Raw genomic sequence first — 22,103 nt, forward strand, 5'->3', positions numbered from 1 at the left:
ATAGAACCTAAGTCTACATTTCCTAGTCCAAAGGTATTTCTAATGCGCCACAAACATTCTTTTTTTTTTTTTTTTGAAGATTTTATTCATTTATTAGAGAGAGAGAGAGAGAGAGCATGTGCGTGGGAGAGAGGGGCAGAGGGAGAGGGAGAAGCAGGCTCCCTGCTGAGCAGGGAGCCCGACCTGGGGCTCGATCCCAGGACCCCAGGATCATGACCTGAGCTGAAGGCAGATGCTTAACCAACTGAGACACCCAGGTGCCCCTCAAACATTTTGATTCATTCTTAATTTTTTGTCTTTTTTTTTTTTTTATAGGCAGTGGTGAGAAACTCTCTATATAATCTCAATAACCACTCACCGGTGAATTTGTGTAGTTCCTCTCCACTAGTATGTTTCTGGCACAGTTGTTAATATGTTTAAAGCGATCTGGTCCTAGTAGGATTCCTCCATACCAGCGTGATACTACCACCATGACATTTCTCACATTCAAAATCTGTTATTTTCAGAAGCATAATTAGATACACACGTAGACATGTACAAATTCAAGTTTTAAAAGAGAATGAAATAACCCGTATACAAAATTGCACATAACATTTCCCCGTGACTTTAATGGCAGAACCACGAGTGAGCAGAGTGAGATTCCTAACATTCAGGTGGTAGAATGTTAGAATGAGAAGGGAATTTACAAATCAAACTGCTCTACAGTGTCCTCAAATACGAAATTTTGGGGCAACCGCATAGAGTTAAAGGGAGATCATGCAGGTAGCGTTCTAGTTCTTCATGAATTCAACCAGAATAGCTCAGTTTAAGCAGCCTTTTGCCCCTAAGCCAAACAACAACCAAAACCTGCTTCTGAACAAACCACTGGAAAGAACTGGGGCTGCATGAGTAATTGCTGGTGCCTACCAGCAAGGTCTTCCTCAGTTTGACATCTGTCAAATGCTGCTCCTAACATGAAGCCCACCAGTCTACAGGCCTGACCACACACAGAGCTCCTTCCTATCAAGGGAATGGCCTGTTTATTATTTTTTTTAATATTTTATTTATTTATTAGAGAGAGAGAGCACAAGTAGGCAGAGCGGCAGGCAGAGGGAGAGGGAGAAGCAGGCTCCCCACTGAGCAGGGAGCCCGATGCGGGGCTGGATCCCAGGACCCTGGGATCATAACCTGAGCCAAGGGCAGACACTTAACGACTGAGCCACCCAGGTCCCCCAAATGGCCTGTTTAGAAAACAAACCTCCACACAGAGTAATAGAAAAAACTACAACAACTACCTTAGGAAAAAAAACAAGCCATTTTTAAAAATAATGGACAGTGACCACCATACAGATTAAGAAAATCCAGCAGCATGAAAAAGAAAGGACAAGATAAACAAACTAAAAAGGACCAGGAAAAATTTAAGGGAGAGAATATCTAAAAAAAAAAAAAAAGAAAGAAAGAAACTCTAATTAGCATACTCAGAGAAATTTTAGAAGCTACTGCATCCATAAAGTCAAAACGGTATACTATAAAAAAGGAAAAATAGAGACGAACTCTTTTTTTTTTTTTTAACATATTTAAGTAATCTCTACACCCAATGTGGGGCTCGAACCCATGACCCTGAGGTTAAGAGTTGCATGCCTTTCTGACTGAGCCAGGCATGTGCCCCAGGAAAAAAGAATTCTTAAAACTTAAATACATGAGGGGCGCCTGGGTGGCTCAGTTGGTTAGGCGACTGCCTTCAGCTCAGGTCATGATCCTGGAGTCCCTGGATCGAGTCCCGCATCGGGCTCCCTGCTCGGCAGGGAGTCTGCTTCTCCCTCTGACCCTCCCCCCTCTCATGTGCTCTCTCTCTCTCTCTCATTCTCTCTTTCAAATAAATAAATTTAAAAATCTTAAAAAAAAAAAACAAAAAAAAAACTTAAATACATGATTGTTAAACATTTTTAAAAATTCAATGGAAATCTTGGAAGACAAGCAAGAAAATGTCTTAAAAGGTGATGAGATGGACAACTTAAAAAAAAAGCAATATTCTGGGTCTATCCGGATGGTCCAATAGCACCCAACTAACAGGAATTGCACAGAGACAGAACAGAGGAAACAGAGGGAGAACACTGTTGAAAAACAAAAAGGAGATACTCTTCCAGAGCTGAAGGTAATCTACTGTCTATGACTGACAGGGCTTCAAAGCCCAGCACTTGTTATTAACCCTGTGCTTTCTGCCCATATCAAGTGGTTACAAGTTTCTCTCGATCAGTGTTTAAAAATTAACCCAAATACATTTCACGTTACACAGCCTAACGGATGTACTTATTCCTAAATGGAGCTCTGTTTCCACTGAAAAGTTTTAGGGCTCAGAGCAGAGGACCAACAGGGTTTAACTTACACTTACCTCCATGAGATGGAGCAGGCGTCCACCAGCTGCTGTCTCCCCATCGTCTTCACAGTCCTGTAAGAAGGTCTGTTTATCCTCACAATATATTCTAGAAAGACACAGAACACGGTTACACTTTGAAACCCCAAAATACTGCACGAAGAGTTACACCTTCATACTTGTTGCAGTCAATTTACTTCCAAAATCAGCATATTTGTCCAAAAAAAAATTCTTCTTGAACTATACATTAGGCATATTTTCATTGATGATTCATTATCCAGTATGTTTCATTGTTTGTATTTGGGAAAGCTAGGCATCAAGGATGCCTCCTTTAAATCAGAAATGCTATGATTATGGGAAGGTGAGTTTACACATCTGACACTTCATTTAACCTTGAAGCTATAAGGTTACAGAGAGCAGTCACTGAAAAACATATATTGAGAATTTATTGTAGAGAAGCATTATACATAGTAGCACCATGAAATGATATACAAGAAATAAGTGGTTTACTCCTGTCTTTAAAGAGCCTTAGAGCTAGTGAGACAAAAAGTATATAAAAAAGATGGAGGTGATAAAATCAACATAAATGAACATTTTATACTTTCCTCACATCTTACTCTAGCCATTGAGCATTTCTCTATCCTCCGCATTCTAAGAATTATTAAGATTTATTTTCTCTGTAACTTTTCCCCTAGTTGGTTATCAGTATTAGAGATAAATCATGGTATTTACCTATTTAAATTATCTAGAAAGTTTGCATTTGGATTAATAACGTAGGGCTACACTGTAGCAGAATAAGCATGGCAAGTAAGTGTGAGATATAAAAAGCAATCAGTGCCAGTTAAAGTATGCTGTCTAGTGGATTTCTTAGGCCCCTACAGATGACACCATCTAGGACAAGGCAAATGCACCAAAGATATCTTTCCAGCTGGGGCTATAAAAAGCCAGGTACTACCATATCTATACGCCTAGGTCAATTATAACAAACATATTCATATATCTATTATATATTCATATTTAGCATAGCAATCATATTCATTCATTCACTCGTTCATCCTTCAATCCATCTTTCCATTCATTCACTCAATAAATATTTACGGCCCACCTACAATGACCAGGCTCTGTTATTATTTAGAGTTGATCTCGTTCCAAGAAAACATAGTACTACTAGACAACATTTTATATGGCAAATTTAAGGCAAAAAGGAGTCAGCAGTTGGTTTATATTAGGACTGTAATTATAATCTAACACTGTAATTTTATGGAACCAATGAAGGAAATTTGAGTTATAAATTAATACTATTAGGTTTTTAAAAAATGAAATCCCACGGACATTTTCACTTTTTCCTCACATGTCAGGAAGATAATGATGCAGTATCCCACAGGTGTGTGTGCCAGTGGTCTGAAGAGTGCCCCTTAACTCCAAAGCAGGAACACAGCCCCAGAACCAGGAAGTCACCTTAAAAGGATCCTAAGCATTCAAAATACACAACATAAAGTCCTTGTACCAAATAAAGGTCCTTCATTTTATTTCCATCGGGGTCCTTCAAGCCGCCACTTTGTGCCTGTCTACTCTTGGGTGACACACAATTCTGACAAGCTAGCTCTTTCATTCCCAGCTGTCAGTTATAAAGGAGTGAGGTAAATGGGCTGCTACATGTAGTCATGCTGAAATTTGTGAGAAGTGATGGCTCATCACCTATTAATATGCAAAACTGTAAAAATACTCACTGGAACTTAAAAACCCCATAATGTGGGGCCTGAAATAGAATATCCGGTATATTATCTAACTTTTTGGTAATTTAAGATCAACATTATGGCCAGCGATTGTTGAAGGTGCAGCCACATAGTCATGTAGGCATAAAATAGAGATAAATGAAATTAGTTTATTATCAAACTCAGGTCTACCCCTTAACAACCATGTGATCTTGAAAAAGTTAAGCTTTTTACAGGGGCAGAACTGCTGAAATAATCAGAATTAACTTTCATAATGCATTTGGCACAGAGAAGGCACTCAATAAACACATGGCATGAACGAACGGCTATTAATACTCTCACAGCACATTCTAATCATGGAGAGCAAGCACACTCTAATCCCTCATTTTTATATTAATGACCCTAACCCATAAAGAAAACATCAAAATTCTGTCCAGCAGTACTCCAGTAAGTAGGGAATTATATAACAAATAGTCTTTTGTAAGTTTTGGCACTTAAAGTAATATGACTTAGTAATATTAAAAACTCACCTATCCAAAGTGATGGATTTTTTTGTTGTTGTTTCCTGAGTTTCAGATAGCCTAGATTTTACCAATATTCTCAATCACATTTTAAATTTGCACTAAATCTCTATGTTTATATTCTGATTCATTTCAGTTCTGAACTCTGTTCTTTTAAGTCTGTACTAATTTGCATATTTAGAAATATGCCCTTCCTCTCTTTACTAACACATCAGCAAAGATTTGTATAAAACCTTAGTATTCAAAACTAAAAGGCATATAGTGAAAAGAAGCACGCTTAATTTACTGCTAATGGGAGTATAAATTGGTTTAAAAGAAAAACTCTGGAAAAAATTTGGCAGTATGTATCAAGAGTTTCAAAAATGTTCATACTTTTTCATAATTCTACTTCTAGGAATCTATTCTTTCTTCTTTTTAAATTATACACCCATTTCATTTCAAAAAAGAATCTGAAGTAACCAGAACCTATCCTGAGTAAATAATCTAAAATGAATAAAAAAGGTGTTCACAGGACTATTTTCTACAATAGTGAAAAACATGAAAAACTGAACAAAAAAGTAAATGGTTAAGTAAATAATGGTATAGAGCCTCAAAGAAATATTACACAGCCATTACAATAATGTTTATAAAGCAATTATAACAACATGGAAAAATGGTTTTGTTAAGAAAGAAATAGGATAATAGGGTAATGCACTGAAAAAATAAACACTGCATAGAAGAGAGAAAGAAAATGTACAGATATATTATCAAAATATATCAAATTATTATCAGTTACATTTAATGGCAGAAAATGGCTGATTTCCCCTCCAAATTCTTTTTTTTCTTTTCTGCAGCTTCCAAATATTCTATATATGACCATTTGGTTTATAGAGGAAAAAAACCCCACATAATAGTTCTTATTTTTAAAAACCATGCATCAGTTTCCCCCATTTTTTACAAATGGAACATTCCTAAAAGTGTGATGATCACTCACCGGTATGCATAGATGTTGTGGGTGGCACTAGCTATTTTCTTATTCTCATACAATTTGGCAAGAACCATTTTCACCTTAAAAACAGCAGTAATATAAAATAAACTAATGTATACTTTTTGTTTTATAAATAAATGCTAGAAAAATATCTTAAAGCATATTGATATAAATACTGTTGTACTGAAATAGTGACTTAAAGAACCCACTACACTCTGAAACAGCCATTTCCAAAGTTTTCTCATTTTAGAGGCAAAAACTGGTACTCTTAATTGGTATGAAAATTACAGACCTGGTATTTTTTTTTTTCTTCAAAGGCACAGGCAAGGCTTTATTGGAGCTGATGGAGAAAGGTCAGGCTGGCCTCCAGACCTGGTATTTTTGAGCACCAAATATCAAATATTTGAGCACTAAACATGTCATAGGGACTTACATATGAAAATTTTTTCCCCATCTACAAAATTTTAAATGTAAATATGACCTTTTTTTAAAATGAGCTCTGAAAATTTACCAGGTTTAATGTATCCAATGTGACAGATACAAAATGGCATGTTCCAAATGTAAGACTGAAACTCTCTCTGGGAGTCATATAAGGTTTATAGAGGCGGTAACATGAGCCAGGTCCTGAAAGATGAGTGGCAATCTCTTTTGCATCAAAAGGGAAGAAAGGGGTGGGGCAGGAAGAAGCTATTCCATTCAGAGGAAACTATGTGCGCAAATCTATCAGAATTAGCAAATAAAACATAAAGGATGCTCAGTTAGATTGGAATTTCAGATAAACCACAAATAATTTTATTAGTAGTATGTCCCATACAATGTTTATCTGAAATTCCAATTTAACTAGGTATCCTGTATTTTATCTGGTAACCCAACCAGGGACATAAAAGAGAAAGGTTCTGGAAGTGACCAATAGTTTTATGTAGAAACTATTTAGAGTATGAATGAGAAGACAAAAGACATTGTATCAGGAATGATAAAGCTAGGGTCCTATCACAAAGGGCCTTGTATAATGAGTTCAGGTTTTTCCTTGTAGACAATGGAAATAAGCAAAGACTGGGGGTTGGGGATAGGGACACATGGCCAGACCTTTCAGAAAGGTAACGGGCAAAGAATACAGAAGAAATTCTGGAGGTAGGGAAGATGGAGCTGCAGCCACAGATATCAATTTGAATCAGAAACTGTGCAGTCTGGTGTTTATCATTTTTTAATCTTTCAGGTTCTCAGATTCCTGATCAATAAAGCAGACAATGACCTCTAAGATTTTATTTTAGCTCTCACAAATTATGATCCTCTAAGTCTAAGTGACTATAATCAGAAAAAGAAAGAGGATCCAGGATGAACAGATTCAGAACAGAATGTCTAATGAGGACCCTGGCAACAAGATTATGGGCAACAGCCCAGGACAAAATAGAGTTGCTGAGAGAAAGAGCCAGAAGCCTGCACCAAAAGCAGTTATCTTGACCACAAGTCAACGCAGAGAAGAATTTCCTCTTCCAGAGACCAGAAGAGAGTAAAAGGGCAGCCTGGTACCAAGAACTGTATCCCTGTAGGTCGGGGCCTAGAAGAGCTTAGAGAGGAGGAGCTGCAGAGACTAAAGGGAAGAAACTAATGATTAAAACCTATGCTAAATTAATGACACTTTTGTTGTTGTTTAACTTTATAGGTTGTTACAGTTTGTGACTGAAAAGTCTCCCATTGGGTGGGAGCCAGGTCACCTAAGTTCAGGAGGCAGAAAGGAAAAGGAATTCAGGTCAAGAAGACTCTGATCAGCCAGTCTGTCCACTGTCCCCTTCCCTGGGCATCAATGGAACCCACTCGGTTTTACAGAACTCCCACGCAACAGGACAAATAATTCTTTTTAACAAGCTATTAAGCATCGTAATTTTCCACCCAATGGGTTTTTCTTGTTTGAAAATCCATTACAGGATTAAGCCCTCCCTAGAATTTAGATATTATTTTGAAAGTGGTAAAACATATAGAAAAAACACAAATCTCCCATGATTCACAGTAATTTGGGGGTAGGAAATGAGCAAAATATTTTTGTATTACATGAGAATTAAACACAATAGCAAAAATAAGGATATTATTGCAAAACCATTTACCTGAATTACTTGGGTAAAACAATATCAAAGTGAGCTGGACATAGTAACTTTACCTGTTTGGGACAAACTACTGGAGCCAAGTGCGCCTGAAAAGTACTTCTTCGGTCTGTAATAGGAATGCCATGATCAATCGGAGGTAATTCTTCTATTTCTATAAATTTAAAGAATTATATTACTTTTATCTTTAAAATTCCTACATCCAAACACTGAAAAATTGACAATGGTGTTGGCAGAGGGTGGGGAAAGGAGCTGGGAAAGAGATATAAATTATATGGCAAATCAACCCCAATAGCCATTAATAGTTGTCTATTATAAATTATAATTTTAAGCAAAAAGTTTCCAAAGAGATTGTAAATAAGATTAGACTAACCTGACTTAGAAACGATTTTCACCTGCCAAGGTCACCCCGTGGTAGGTTAGGACTGAAATCCTGGGCTGTTACAGTAGTATAAATTGTACAATAATTAAGTTTTAGGAGTATAAAAGGTCCTGAGACCAAAAAGACTGTCAGCTGCTAATATAGCACAATTTGTTTATCCATTCTGTTAATGGACTTCTGGGTTGGGAAACCTAGGACTTTATTTTGTATAGCTGTAATGTAACCTCTTCTACTAATAAAACTGTTCCTACTTCATAGGATTGAATATATCAAGGATACACTAAATTGGTATTCTAAGGAGTATCATGATTTCAAGTTATTCTGCTTCTTAAACAAGTTTAAGAACCACTAATTTACCAACCATTCTGGCTGCTACATCTGTCTCATTTAGGATCTAAAGTCATTCAGGAAAAAGAACTGAAATTGTTTCCTATTTCTTTTCTTTTTTTTTTTTAAAGATTTATTTATTTATTTGACAGAGAGAGAGACAGCGAGAGCAGGAACACAAGCAGGGGGAGTGGGAGAGGAAGAAGCAGGCTTCCCGCGGAGCAGGGAGCCCGATGCGGGGCTCGATCCCAGGACCCTGGGATCATGACCTGAGCCGAAGGCAGATGCTTAACAACTGAGCCACCCAGGCGCCCCATGTTTCCTATTTCTATTCACTGATCTGTTTAATCTTACCAAGTCAGCTTGCCTTACAATTAATGAACTACTTCAACCAGTACTTGTAAAAGTATTTCTTGACAGCTTTAAACAACTTGTCCAAACTCACTGCACTGGTTTGTGGCAGGACTAGGACAAGAAACCAGGTTTATGCAGGATTTTGCCTTTCTTCTGAGAGTGTCTTCTTCTTGAAATGAACTGTGACCACTGTACTAGGGCGGTACTGAGGTCAACAGGAACCAGATACTATTTATTGTGACTATGATTTTCACTCTTATTCTTTTAATAGTGGATCCTGTTTCCCAAAAGAAATCTTATGACAAATCCACAAATATATACATGAATAAAATGTGAGACTAAAGTAGGAGTCATAGTCCTGGGTCTTCTCTCCCACTCTTTCTCTTCCTATGTATCCCCTTGCTAGTCCTGAAATATCATGCAAAAACTTTAAAACTTCATAGTATTGTTTAAAAGCTCCTGTGTAGGGGCGCCTGGGTGGCTCAGCTGGTTAAGCGCCTGCCTTCGACTGAGGTGGTCATCGCAGGGTTTTAGGATGGAGTGAGCCCCGCATTGGGCTCCCTGTTCCTCTGCTCCCTGTCCCTCTGCTTAGCGGAGAGTCTGCTTCTCCTTCTGCCCTGCCCCCTGCTTGTGCTCTCTTTCTCACAAATAAATAAATAAAAACTTTTTAAAAATTTAAAAATTAATTAATTAATTAAAATCTACTGTATAATGCATAGGAAACTTTTTTGTAAAAGACTTGAGAAAACTGATGCTATTATTCAAAATTTTAAGATACTAAAATGGAAGATACTTTCTGATCACAACATAGAGCTGATTTATCACATCAATCTATTCATAAGCTGAATACGACTAGATTATGGAACAAATTTGCTTAAGCAAAAACTAAAATTTTAAAGGCATTTTACTGGCTTTAATTCAGTGGTTGCACTTTCAATTATTATATTTATATTTGTGAGCACAGACTAAAATTTAACTCTGCAACATCAGGAGACAGCTGAGGATTTCAAAATAGAAATAATAAAAACAGGATGTGAATTGAAAACATTAACACAGCTTTTCTTAGTTTCAGTTTCTCCCATCATTAATTCAAAACTCTAGAAAGTCACACACACACAAAAAAAGGGCGAGGGAGGAAGAAATTTCCTTTTTCCTCACCATTCTGACAGACCCAGCAGACACCAAAATGGCCAACAGGCGGGAAAAATACAACTCAATTCTCTGCAAATTAATAACTATTTCTTAACATGTGAGAGTTTACTACATTTCTATACCATTTCAAAAAACAATACATAATACTGCTATCCCACTCTCCTCAAAAGAAACTAGTTAGTAACATTATACCTGTTCGATTTTCACTGATATCAAAATCCAATGCTTTAGCAGGAGTTTCTGGTTGACATGCTAAAATGAGATCATCTTCACATTCTACATCTTCCTCTTCAGTTTTCTTCTTTACATCGGGGCCTATGTGGATATGAGATATTATCAGTGAACTCTAAGAGTAAGGAATTCTACCTAAAAACTTCTTGGTCTTGATCTCTAAATACCATTCTTCAATAGAAGGAACCAGGACTTTTATGAGAAGTAGCTGATTCCAAGGTTGGAGCAAGGAAAAGAAAAGATGAGCCTGGAACATCTTATGATTCCAGGGAGTAAAGAAATGCTCAAAAAATAAATAAATAAATAAAGAGTGGTAAGCTTATAAAAAGAATACAGGTGTTTACCTGAAGGAGATCCTAAAGGTGAAACCTAGAATAATTTGAGCAACAAAATAATGGTAGTATGGAATTTTAACCCATAGAATAAAATAATACATGTGTTCATACTGATTTAAATAAATAATCAAAAAAATAGACAGAGAAAAGACATCTCTTCCTCACAACATAATTCTAATTCAGTGAAGAAGGAAAGAAGAAAATATGAATCATCATTAGGCAAACACCACAGTAATAAATATTGTTGACAAGACACACTAAGGGATACTAAAATTAGTAGTATTTAGTAGTGTGTGAAAGTTTAAGGAGGAATAGGATATTAGCATAGCCTCAAAATATCTCCCTCAAGGTCCTTATCAACTACAAAAGGAAAAATAGTAACTGTGATGGTTAATTTTATATGTCAACTTGGCTAGGCCACAGTATCAGTATTTATTTGGTCAAACACTATTCTAGATGTTTCTGTAAAGGAATTTCTTGGATGGAATTCACATTTAAATCTGTTAACTTTGAGTAAAGCAGACTGCCCTCCACAATGTGAGAGAGCCTCATCCAGTTAAGGTCTTAATAGAAACATGACTAACCTCCCCAGAGAAAGAGGGAATTCTGCCAGCAGACAGCCAGCCTTCAGACTTGAGCTGCAACATCAGTGCTTCCCTGGGTCTCCAGCCTGCCAAACTATCTTGAAGATTTTGGACTTTCCAGCCTCCACAATCTCACGAGCCAATTCCTTAAAGTAAATTGATCTCTCTTTCCTTCTCTTCCTAACCTCTCCCCCCCTCCTCTTGCATCCCTCCCTCCCTATCTTTATAAATACACACACACGCCCCCTATAGGTTCTCTGGAGAGTCCTTATTAATACCTTAACTTTACACTGGAGACATCTGGCAGATACCACCTTAACCAAAGAATCAAGGTAAACATCACCAATAATAAAGCATATTGATACCACGAGTTCTTTGATATATGCACTATGAAGAACACAATATCATTTTTGTGGTATTCTCGCCAAAATGCCCAATCTTGCTCCAGTTGTGAGAAAACAATGGACAGACCCAAATTGAGGGACATTCTACAAAATAATCAGTATTCTTCAAAAGAGTCAGGTCATAAGAAGTCATAAAAGTCAAGGAAAGACTTTAAAACTATTTATAGACTAGAAGAGACTAAGGAGAAATAACAGCTAAATGCAATGTAGAATCCTGGACAGCATCCTATAACAGCAGAAGGGACATTAGTGGAAAAATCAGTGAAATTCAAATAAGCTCTTTAGTTTCCTTAATATTATACCAATATTAGTTTCCTATTCTGAGAAATTATATTGTGGTTATGTAAGATGTTACTAAGGGAAGCAGAGTGGGCGCCTGGGTGGCTCAGTTGGTTAAGCGACTGCCTTCGGCTCAGGTCGTGATCCTGGAGTCCCGGGATCGAGTCCCGCATCGGGCTCCCTGCTCGGCAGGGAGTCTGCTTCTCCCTCTGGCCCTCCCCCTCTCATGTGCTCTCTCTCATTCTGTCTCAAATAAAAAAAAAAAAATCTTTAAAAAAAAAAAAAAGGGAAGCAGAGTGAGGGAGGGATATAAAAGAGTCCTCTGTACTATTTTTGCAACTTTTCTTTAAGTCTAAAATTAGTTAAGAATTTTTAAAAATTGTAAATAGTTGTATTTAATCACTTTAAAATTTAGTATTTCTACAGTAGAAAAAAGATACAAAATAATAAATTTGTACTGAAGATTAACAGTAAAATCAAAATAAATTACGTGTCAAGTGGGTGCCCTGGAATGGAAAATTCTCATGAGATATCTTGATCACTAGCTTGCAGCCTTATTAGTTCTTCAGAACTACAAATCCTTCCATTTTAGTATGAAGTCTACAAAAACAATTTTGATAAGAAAAATTCCAAACAAAATTTCTAAGAAGTATAATTACAAGTTATACAACAAAAATCAATAATTCTAAAATTTGGAGAGTGGCTAAACTATATTGTGGATATAGATGAAAAAGGGAAAAATGTCATTTTTAATATCTATAATTTTTAAAATTTCCTGAGAGTTGAGTGATCCCAAGCTTTTTGGAGTCCTAAATTTTTACTGCTATACATTCCATTTTTGCAATTATCCTATACTCTAGAATGGTAGATTGGCAAAAATCAATTCTGTTTTGAGACTATTTTTCCTATCAGTGCCCTGAAATGCTACAAAATCAGAACATGAATCATGAAAGTTAAGGAAACTACTTCAAAAAAGATTGTCACATGGACAGAACATCTTCTTACCATTTATCTCTTAGATGTTAATGGAAGCAGTAAAAAATCTGCTTCTACAGAAAAGTTAAATGCTCTGAAAAAGTATATACTACTATCAACTTTAAATGTATACTGATTTTACTAAGGGAGTCCTAAATAATTGGTTTGTTTTTAAAAAATCTCTTTCTCAGATTGAAAACAATTCTATCAGTGGTAACAATGAAATAGTAGAAATTTCCACATTGTCATACAATGATTCAATGAAAGAATAATATGGGCAAAATATGGTTTTCAAATGTCTTGAAATTAGATAGTAGTAATGGGTGTACAACTTTGGAATATACTAAAAACCAATGAATTATACATTTTTAAAGGATGAATAATTATGGCATATGAATTATATCTCAATTTAAAAATAAATTTTCAAAGTAAATTTTTATATCCTAAATATCAGTTCAGTGTATTTTCCAAAGGTCTTTTTCTATAGACACTTCACTCATTTGAAGCTAATGTCTAATTGATGTACTCCAATAATTCATGAAGAATGTTACACGGATCATATTACCTTAATAGCCAAAGAAAGCAGAAATTTTAGACCCAAATTCTTTAACTATAAAATCTACTTCTGTAAGGATATAATATGAAACCAAAGAGCCTAAAACCATATAGAAAGAAATAACCGTAATTACATGAGTAAATGAACTTTCCAGAGAAACTTGTATTTTATCACATATAAACCATAAAACAATACATTTTCATTAAAAATTTCATTTAGAATATCTACATGGAAATTTAATTACTATTAAGCTAAAAGAGCATTAATAATATTTTTCAATCCTACCTGGTTCCGTCATCTGAGATTTTTGTATTAGGACATCTCTTATTTTTTCCACCCACAGGTAAAGAATGCTTTCACCAATATTCTGTCTAAACAAAATTCAGGGGAAAAATTCGTTATTTAAAAAAAATTCCTTCTCAAATTCAAGAAAATACAGACATATTTACAATCAAAGAAATTACATGCAATTTAGCCATGCCTCTTAAAAAAGAATTTTGGGTGCCTGGGTGGCTCAGTTGGTTAAGCGACTGCCTTCGGCTCAGGTCATGATTCTGGAGTCCCAGGATCGAGTCCCGCATCGGGCTCCCTGCTCAGCGGGGAGTCTGCTTCTCCCTCTGACTCTACCCCTTCTTGTGTGCTCTCTCTCTCTCTCAAATAAATAAAAATCTTAAAAAATAATAATAATAAATAAATAAATAAAAAGAATTTATAAAAACAGATTTGTAGGGTATTTAATATAGATCGTTCATATCAACAGCATTAAAAGTTAACATTGCTTACTTAAAATAAGCTGGAGAGTTGCAACCAAAGAAGGGCAAGAAAATTTCTGAACTTGAATTGGATGAAGTAGATAGATGTAAATGTGATTTAGCTTCTGTCAGCAGATATAGTTGCAATATTGATGTCACTGCTTGCTTTTTTAAACTTTTAAAACAATTTCAAACCACTTATCTGGCACATTTATCATTTGGTATAATTATTTCCGCAAAAAAGAATGCAAAGCATTGGAGGAACTGCCTCAGAGAACAAATTTAGAAGACTTAAAAGACAATTAACAATATTATATTCACATTGTTTTTGACAAAATATTGTTGCCCAAATTGATTCATTTTGGTTCCAAATGTCTATCTCAGATAAATTAAATCCATCTCAGAGGGTCAGTGAGAAAAAGAACATGTCCCGGCTCACGTCCATAGGATTATGTTAAATGATGACAACAATAATCAAGGCCCCAGGTGTCTACTCTTTAAGGAATGACACTAATTTTAGGTAAGTTTCCATTATGTGTGTTTAAACAACCACCACACTACTTCATAACAACACCTTACCTTCTTCCTCTGAAAGTTCCCCCTGAAACCACTCCCTCTCTTCATCATGCTACTCATCGGTACCCACCAAAGGAAACTTTCAAAACAAGCATACAGAAGAAAAAAATATTGTTCTCAAGTAATTCTGTACCCTCATATCCTCCTCATCTCACCCATAACTCCTTAGTGCTAAACAATCCCCCATGTGCTCTGGTAACCTAAGATTCTTAGAGAGAGGAAAAGTCAACTGGAAAGGTCTTAAAAATCTGAAAATGTTAGTTGAATTTCTTTTAAACAATTCCCACTTCTATCCTCTCTTCTCAATGAAAGATGTAGAGGTACAGACAGAGAAAAGTAAAATCTATTGAGTACATACAAAGCACAAAGTTCACTATACTGTCAACACATTTTATGCTCATGATTATCTAATGAAGCAGGCATTATTTCCCCATTGTACAAATGAGAAAACAGACCTAGAGAGATCAATTAACTTATCTAAGACAATCTTAGAAGCAGTTAGGAAGCCCAGAGCCAGATGTGAATGCGGACTTACTCCAAAGCTTAGCTTGCCCGCTGCATTTTACTCTCCTATCCAGCAGCTGTGACCGTCAGCAAGCAAGCCACTTGAACTCTGAGTCTGTTTCCTCATCTATAAAATAGAGACTTAGAGCATCTCATGTTACTTTACAGAGGCAGTTTCTCTTCAAGGAAATCTCAATTCACTCAACAGAATTTCAAGGGCCTCATCTCCACACCAGCCCTGCGGGTATGGTAGTCAGAGAAAACGAGGTCCCTGGTCTCAGTGTTCGTGATCGTTACCCTTACAAATTTATGTTTTTGTATGTAATTCTCTCCATTTCCTAATCTCATTCTATTGAATTCTGCCCACACCATCACCAAAAATAGTAATACTAGTATATAGTGTTTATCTCGTGTGGATACCTACTATACAGAAGACAAGGAGAAAACACTTTGTTATCTCGCTTAATCCTCATGCCACCCTTTGAGGCAGGAAAATCATCCCTCTGAATATACATTCCAATTCAGATTTATTGTTGGAGAGGTTGTGAAAACACCTTGGAAGAATTTTCACAATAAGTAACTTTTCCAAATAATAAAGAAGAAATTAAACCTTAACTCCCAAACCTCCTCTCCCCTGGCCCATGGCTTCCTGCAGAAGAATGTACAATAGCACTTCTCCCCAACATCAGTTACTGAATGCTTCCTTCTTCCCTAGCATTTAACAAGATTTACTGAAATCCAGTGGAAGGAAGTTGCTGTGGGTGTGAAAGGTTTCCTGAGGAAAATGAAAATGACTCTTTCCCTTGGAATCCCAAATTCTATCACTAATGGTGGGGTTTTTTGTTTTGTTTGTTGTTGTTATTGCTGTATTTGTGTTTTCTCTTTGTTCTGAGATTTTTAACTATCCATGAGGATTTGATTTTCAAACTTTTGCCATCGCTGTAATGAAATCTTTCACAAAATCAGAAACACACTAAAACAGACAAAAGCTGAGAGTCCTCCTTCCTGTGCCTATCTGCCTCACACCCCACCCCCACCTGGTCCTGGAGGAAGTCTGCTGAATCCTAAGGACTCTGGCACAAAATTTAAAAACCACTCATTATAGAGGAAGATGCTAAGCTTTTATTTATGAAATTATATTATGGTAAAGTAGCTAAATAGAAAATGTCTGGAACAAAATTTGTATCAAATTGAATGAAAGACCACCTTGAATTAAAAACTGATTTTCATAGAGATATTTTGTGAGTAACTATACTTAAATGGCTATTAGCCAATCCAGAATGATCAAAACAAAGTCAAGTTACTTGTGGCTCTACCTTTACTTGTGGCTCTTACTTTGTATCTTAATTTTCTAATATCTATACTTGTTGATTTAAGGATAAAGCTACTCACTAAAATACACTACTAAGTTGTGTGACCTTAGACAAATCATTCAATCTGTCTGAGTTCTCATCATCTCATTTTCAAAATGACAAAATTGGATGAGATGATTCTTTTAATAACAACAAAAATAGGAGTTGCTATTACATGGTACTAATGTACATTACACAGATTATGTCATTTAATCCTCACAACAATATTTTTTTTTTTTAAGATTTTATTTATTTATTTGAGAGAGAGAGAATGAGAGACAGAGAGCATGAGAGGGAGGAAGGCCAGAGGGAGAAGCAGACTCCCCGCTGAGCAGGGAGCCCGATGCGGGACTCGATCCCGGGACTCCAGGATCATGACCTGAGCCGAAGGCAGTCGCTTAACCAACTGAGCCACCCAGGCGCCCCACAACAATATTATTTTATCATCCTTATTTTACAGATGAAAAGAACAGATTTAAAGAGGTCACATTACTTCAAAAACTGATTCTAGAAGCCTGACCAAGACAGCCTTAACCTCATCTTGGCTAACTTCAGAATGGCAGAACTTCCTGACTCTAGGCCCTGATTTCCCCTTTCTTAGTGCATTTTCTTTAGAAAACTTGTCGTCATAAATTCTTTTCTTGCTCCTTAGGAATATATGGACATCTTTTTAGAAGACTCTTGTCAGTTTTACAACCTAGGAGTGTCTTTCTCAAGGACCTGGGAACCATCCTTTTGAATCGAGGAAGACGGCATCCTTTCTCCCAGTCTCTGTGGGATTGGAGGAGCCTAACTTCTGACGAGCAACAATTAGCAAACACAGATGGCCTAATCACAGAGGAACACATTTGCAAACTCAAGAAATAACTTACTGTGCTTACACAGTTCATTGATTAACCTTTCCTCAACATCCTCATCCTAGCCCTTACAAATTCTTCTGTTGATGGGAATGCAAACTGGTGCAGCCACTGTGCAAAACAGTATGGAGGTTCCTCAAAAAATTAAAAATAGAACTACCCTACAATCCAGGAATCGCACTACTGGGTATTCACCCAAAGAATATGAGAACACTAATTGGAAAGGATATATGCACCCTATGTTTACTGCAGCATCATTTACAATAGCCAAACTATGGAAACAACAGATGTGTCCATCAATAGATGAATGGATAAAGAAAATGTGGTTTACATATAAAATGGAATATTACTTAGCCATAAAACAAAAAATGAAATCTTGCTGTTTGCAACAACATGGATGGATCTAGGTAGTATAATGTTAAGCAAAAGAAGCCAGTTAGAGAAAGACAAATACCATATGATTTCATTCATACGTGGAATTTAAGAAACAAAATAAATGAACAAGGGGAAATCAAAGTCTCTGACCTATAAAGAACAGATGGTTACTAGAGGGGAGATGGGTGGAGGGATGGGTGAAACAGGTGAAGGGGATTAAGAGTACGCGTATCTTGATGAACACTGAGTAATATACGGAACTGTTCAGGGCACCTGGGTGGCTCAGTTGGTTAAGCGACTGCCTTCGGCTCGGGTCATGATCCTGGGGTCCCGGGATCGAGTCCCGTATCGGGCTCCCTGCTCAGCAGGGGGTCTGCTTCTCCCTCTGCCCTCTTCCCTCTCGTGCTCTCTGTCTCTCATTCTCTCTCTCTCAAATAAATAAATAAAATCTTTAAAAAACAAAAAATATACGGAACCATTCAATCACTATATTGTATACCTGAAACTAATATAACATTGTATGTTAACTACACTGGAATTAAAATTTAAAACTTTCTCCTGGCAAGGGAAACAAAAGCAAAAATAAACTCCTGGGGCTAACATCAAAATAAAAAGCTTCTGCACAGCGGAAGAAATAGTCAACAAAACTAAAAGGCAACCTATGAAATGGGAGAAAATATTTGCAAATAACATATCTGATAAAGGGTTAGTATCCAAAATATATTAAGAACTTATAAAACTCAACACCCCAAAAATAAATAATCTAATTTAAAAATGGGAAAAGACATGAACAGACATTTCTCCAAAGAAGACATCCAAATGGCCAACAGACACATGAAAAGATGTTCAACATCACTCAGTATCAGGAAAATGCAAATCAAAACTACAATGAGATTATTGCCTCACAAGTCAAAATGGCTAAAATCAACAATATAAGAAACAAGTGTTGGTGAGGATGTGGAGAAAAAGGGACCCTCCCGCGCTGTTGGTGGGAATGCAAACTGGTGCAGCCACTCTGGCAAACAGTACGGAGGTTCCTCAAAAATTTAACAGAATTACCCTATGATCCAGTAATCACACTACTGGGTATTTACCAAAAAAATACAAAAACACTAATTCAGAGGGATACCTGCATCCCTATGTTTATAGCAGCGTTATTTACAATAGCCGAATTATGGAAACAGCCCAACTGTCCATTGATAGATGAATGGATAAAGAAAACGTAACAGATAGAGTGAGCGAGCGAGAGATGCAGGTATTCCCCCACTTACCAAAAGTTTGCGTTATGCCATTGCACTTTTCCAAAAGACCTACATTGGTAGCTGTTTTCACTAACCAAAAGAAACCTGAAGAGGATTTTCACTTTTACGAGAACAGCCATTACTATACCAAAAGTAGGTCTTCCATAAAAGTGAAGAGGTGTAACTTGAACATTCAGAAAGTGAGGGATACTCTTTCCCTTATGCCATTTTGGCAATTGAAAGGGTTCATGGGAACGCTCCACTTTTAGATAGTGGGGAAAATCTATACTACAAAAAAAAAAAAGTTAATCCATTTCCTTTTCTCTTAAACAACAGCAATTACTATGATGCTCTAGGTATTTTAAAATCTGTCATTTACTTTTTGCTTTATTAACATAGTTATTTTCATATATTCAAAATATCCATACAAAATATATCACTAAAAATAAGGTATGGTAAGCCAATTAATCTACATCTAATCAATGACCAAATCCTAGCTTATATTCTTCAGTATTTCTTTACTGACCATTTTTCTCCATCCGCCTTCTTGTTGCCTTCATAAAAAGGCCTCCACCATCTCCCTCCTGAGTTAATGACTCACTCTCTTCCTGTGGTGGCCCTTCCCTCAAAACCCCTCACAGCCCATCTCTCACATTGCTGTACAAATCTAATTACATCACTCCCCTGTGTAAAATGCCTAGAGCCTACAAGATAATGCCCAAACTTCTTTCCCAACTTGCAGGTTCTTTCTTCTTATCCCTACCTAATTTATATAGCTGGCATCTTAAACTATTTGCTAAACTCTAAAGAAGCCAGGTTGCTTCACACCCACATTACTTTGCCTATGCCATTCATTCTACCAGAAAACCTCTCCCCATTTGATTACCTGGCAAACACCATGCTCAAAGGTCTCCTTCACAGTGGAACCCTCCTTTCCAACCTCATCCATGCCCAGAGATAGTTTGTTGCTAAGTTTTATTTAGATCACATGTGTGCAAATAATGCCATTGGTAAATCTAAAAAATGCTACTACAGCACTTGGTTCAAACCTCTCAATAATTATGTCATTGTATTGTATGGGTACACATTTATCTTTATTTTTAAATTTCAAACTCCTAACAGAGTGTCAGCATATAAGAGATACTCAGTAAATGCTTACTGGAAAAACCGTTAGTTTTCTGACTTCTTCCTTTCCTACCTAAGAGGAAACAAACCATAGTTCATCTGCTTGTCTAGGCAAAAATAAAATTTTGCATACAAAATGATGCTAATATGAAAATCTCGACAGTGTTACAGTATTTAGAATATAATGAGACTATAAACGTTAAGAACTATATTCATACATTTACCTCGTTTCATTTTCAAAGACCAATAATATTTTTCAATTTGCTGCCCCCTGCTGGAATTATGGAAAAATTATTAAAGGCTGTCACAGGGCGCCTGGATGGCTCAGTTGGTTAAGCCACTGCCTTCGGCTCAGGTCATGATCCTGGAGTCCCGGGATCGAGTCCCGCATCGGGCTCCCTGCTCGGCGGGGAGCCTGCTTCTCCCTCTGACCCTCCCCCCTCGCATGTGCTTTCTCTCTCTCATTCTCTCTCTCTCAAATAAATAAATAAAATCTTAAAAAAAAAAAAAAAAGGCTGTCACAAAAACTTTTAAAAAGTGTTTAGGGCGCCTGGGTAGCTCTGTTGGTTAAGTGTCTGCCTTCGGCTCAGGTCAAGATCTCAGGGTCCTGGAATCAAGTCCTGCATCAGACTCCCTGTAAATAAAATCTTTAAAAATAAATAAATAAATAAAAATGTAAAAAAATAAAGAGCGTTTATTTTTATTTAGATCACATGTGTGCAAATAATGCCATTGGATAGGGGTTATTCAAGAACTTTCAGTAAGCAAGACAGTATAAATCATATTCTTCTGTTGAATAAACTGTCATTTCTGACCTTTCGTAATTCTCAAATAGCTCAACTGAACTAGTTAGGGAAAACAGTAAGTTGGTTGTGTACTATGGGACGGTATCTTGGTAAAAGGGGGGCTTTTTGGATTAAAAAAAGAAGGCAGATGGGAAACCATTTCTAAATACATGACGTTGTGCATAGGTAGAAGAAAAATCTAACTGACAAATATGATTAACATGATAGAACCCAAATAAGGAAAGATTTTCAAGAAAGAGGAACTTCAACACCAGCAAAAGTTCTCTGGAACGTCAAGTAAGATAAGAACTAAAAAATGACCATAAGAGGGGTGCCTGGGTGGCTCAGTTGTTAAGTGTCTGCCTTCAGCTCAGGTCATGATCCCAGGGTCCTGGGATCAAGCCCCACATCAGGCTCCCTGCTCAGTGGGAAGCCTGCTTCTCCCTCTCCCACTCCCCCCTGCTTGTGTTCCTATCTCTCTCTGTCAAATAAAAATTAAAAAAAAAAAAAAACTTAAAAAAAAAATGACCACAAGATGTATAATTACAACATCATTGGTGAACAAAGTTGCAGTATATTTATCCTACTCTATTTAAGGAGGGAGATAAATTGGTAAATAAGCATAAATAAAGGATTAAAGAAAGAAGTTTGTTGGGGGCATAAAAGTTGGAGTGACCACTAAAGTTAGAGAAAGTTATCAGAAAACATTTAACTGAGGAAATAAATAATACTTATATGTGCAGGAATCTCTAAATGGGGTCATCCTTTATTGATATGTCTAGTTCTTGGTTACCTTCAGAGTCAAGTGTAAAACTGGAGACTCAAGGAAGACCACAATTCCTCTAGGAGGGAAGAAACAGAAATCAATTCCATAAAGACTTATCATATTTTAATTAAATATTTTGGGAGGAAAAGAAACCTGGCTGAGATCCCAGGGATACAAAGGGGGTCCTCTCACTGTAACAAATGGGGTGGCCACTTAGAACACATAAGACAATCTTTACCAGTTCCTGGATTACAGTAAAACTGATATTCCAGAACATTATTTTACTAGATTAATATATCTCACAATACCTCTGAAACAAATAATACATTATATGTTAAAAAAAAAAAAAGAAGAAGAAGAAGACAGCAGGAAGGGAAGAAGGAAGGGGGGAAAATCAGAGGGGGAGATGAACCATGAGAAACCATGGACTCTGAGAAACAAACTGAGGGTTCTAGAGGGGAGGGGGGTAGGGGGATGGGTTAGCCTGGTGATGGGTATTAAAGAGGGCATGTACTGCATGGAGCACTGGGTGTTAT

At 36.7% G+C, this 22,103-nt stretch overlaps 1 protein-coding gene across 4 annotated transcripts in view; it reads right to left on the reverse strand.

Moving 5' to 3' along the window:
- The window catches only part of IMPACT (impact RWD domain protein), a 30,443-nt gene that overhangs the window by 3,181 nt on the left and 5,159 nt on the right, over positions 1-22,103 (reverse strand). For 2 of the 4 annotated variants that reach the window (XM_045886909.3, XM_045886907.3), the window contains 6 exons: positions 13,520-13,605; positions 10,063-10,185; positions 7,712-7,809; positions 5,563-5,636; positions 2,372-2,462; positions 359-493 (listed from right to left, as the gene is read on the reverse strand). In XM_045886909.3, the coding sequence (XP_045742865.1) occupies positions 359-493; positions 2,372-2,462; positions 5,563-5,636; positions 7,712-7,809; positions 10,063-10,185; positions 13,520-13,605 (607 nt within the window). The remainder of the gene's footprint in view (positions 1-358; positions 494-2,371; positions 2,463-5,562; positions 5,637-7,711; positions 7,810-10,062; positions 10,186-13,519; positions 13,606-22,103) is intronic. The other 2 variants (XM_045886908.3, XM_064577796.1) reach the window with 2 other exon arrangements.

The sequence above is a fragment of the Mirounga angustirostris genome, unplaced genomic scaffold, assembly GCF_029215605.1.
Source record: "Mirounga angustirostris isolate CCGP_5_RB_7025 unplaced genomic scaffold, mMirAng1.0.hap1 SCAF_14, whole genome shotgun sequence".
NCBI classification, from domain to species: domain Eukaryota; kingdom Metazoa; phylum Chordata; class Mammalia; order Carnivora; family Phocidae; genus Mirounga; species Mirounga angustirostris.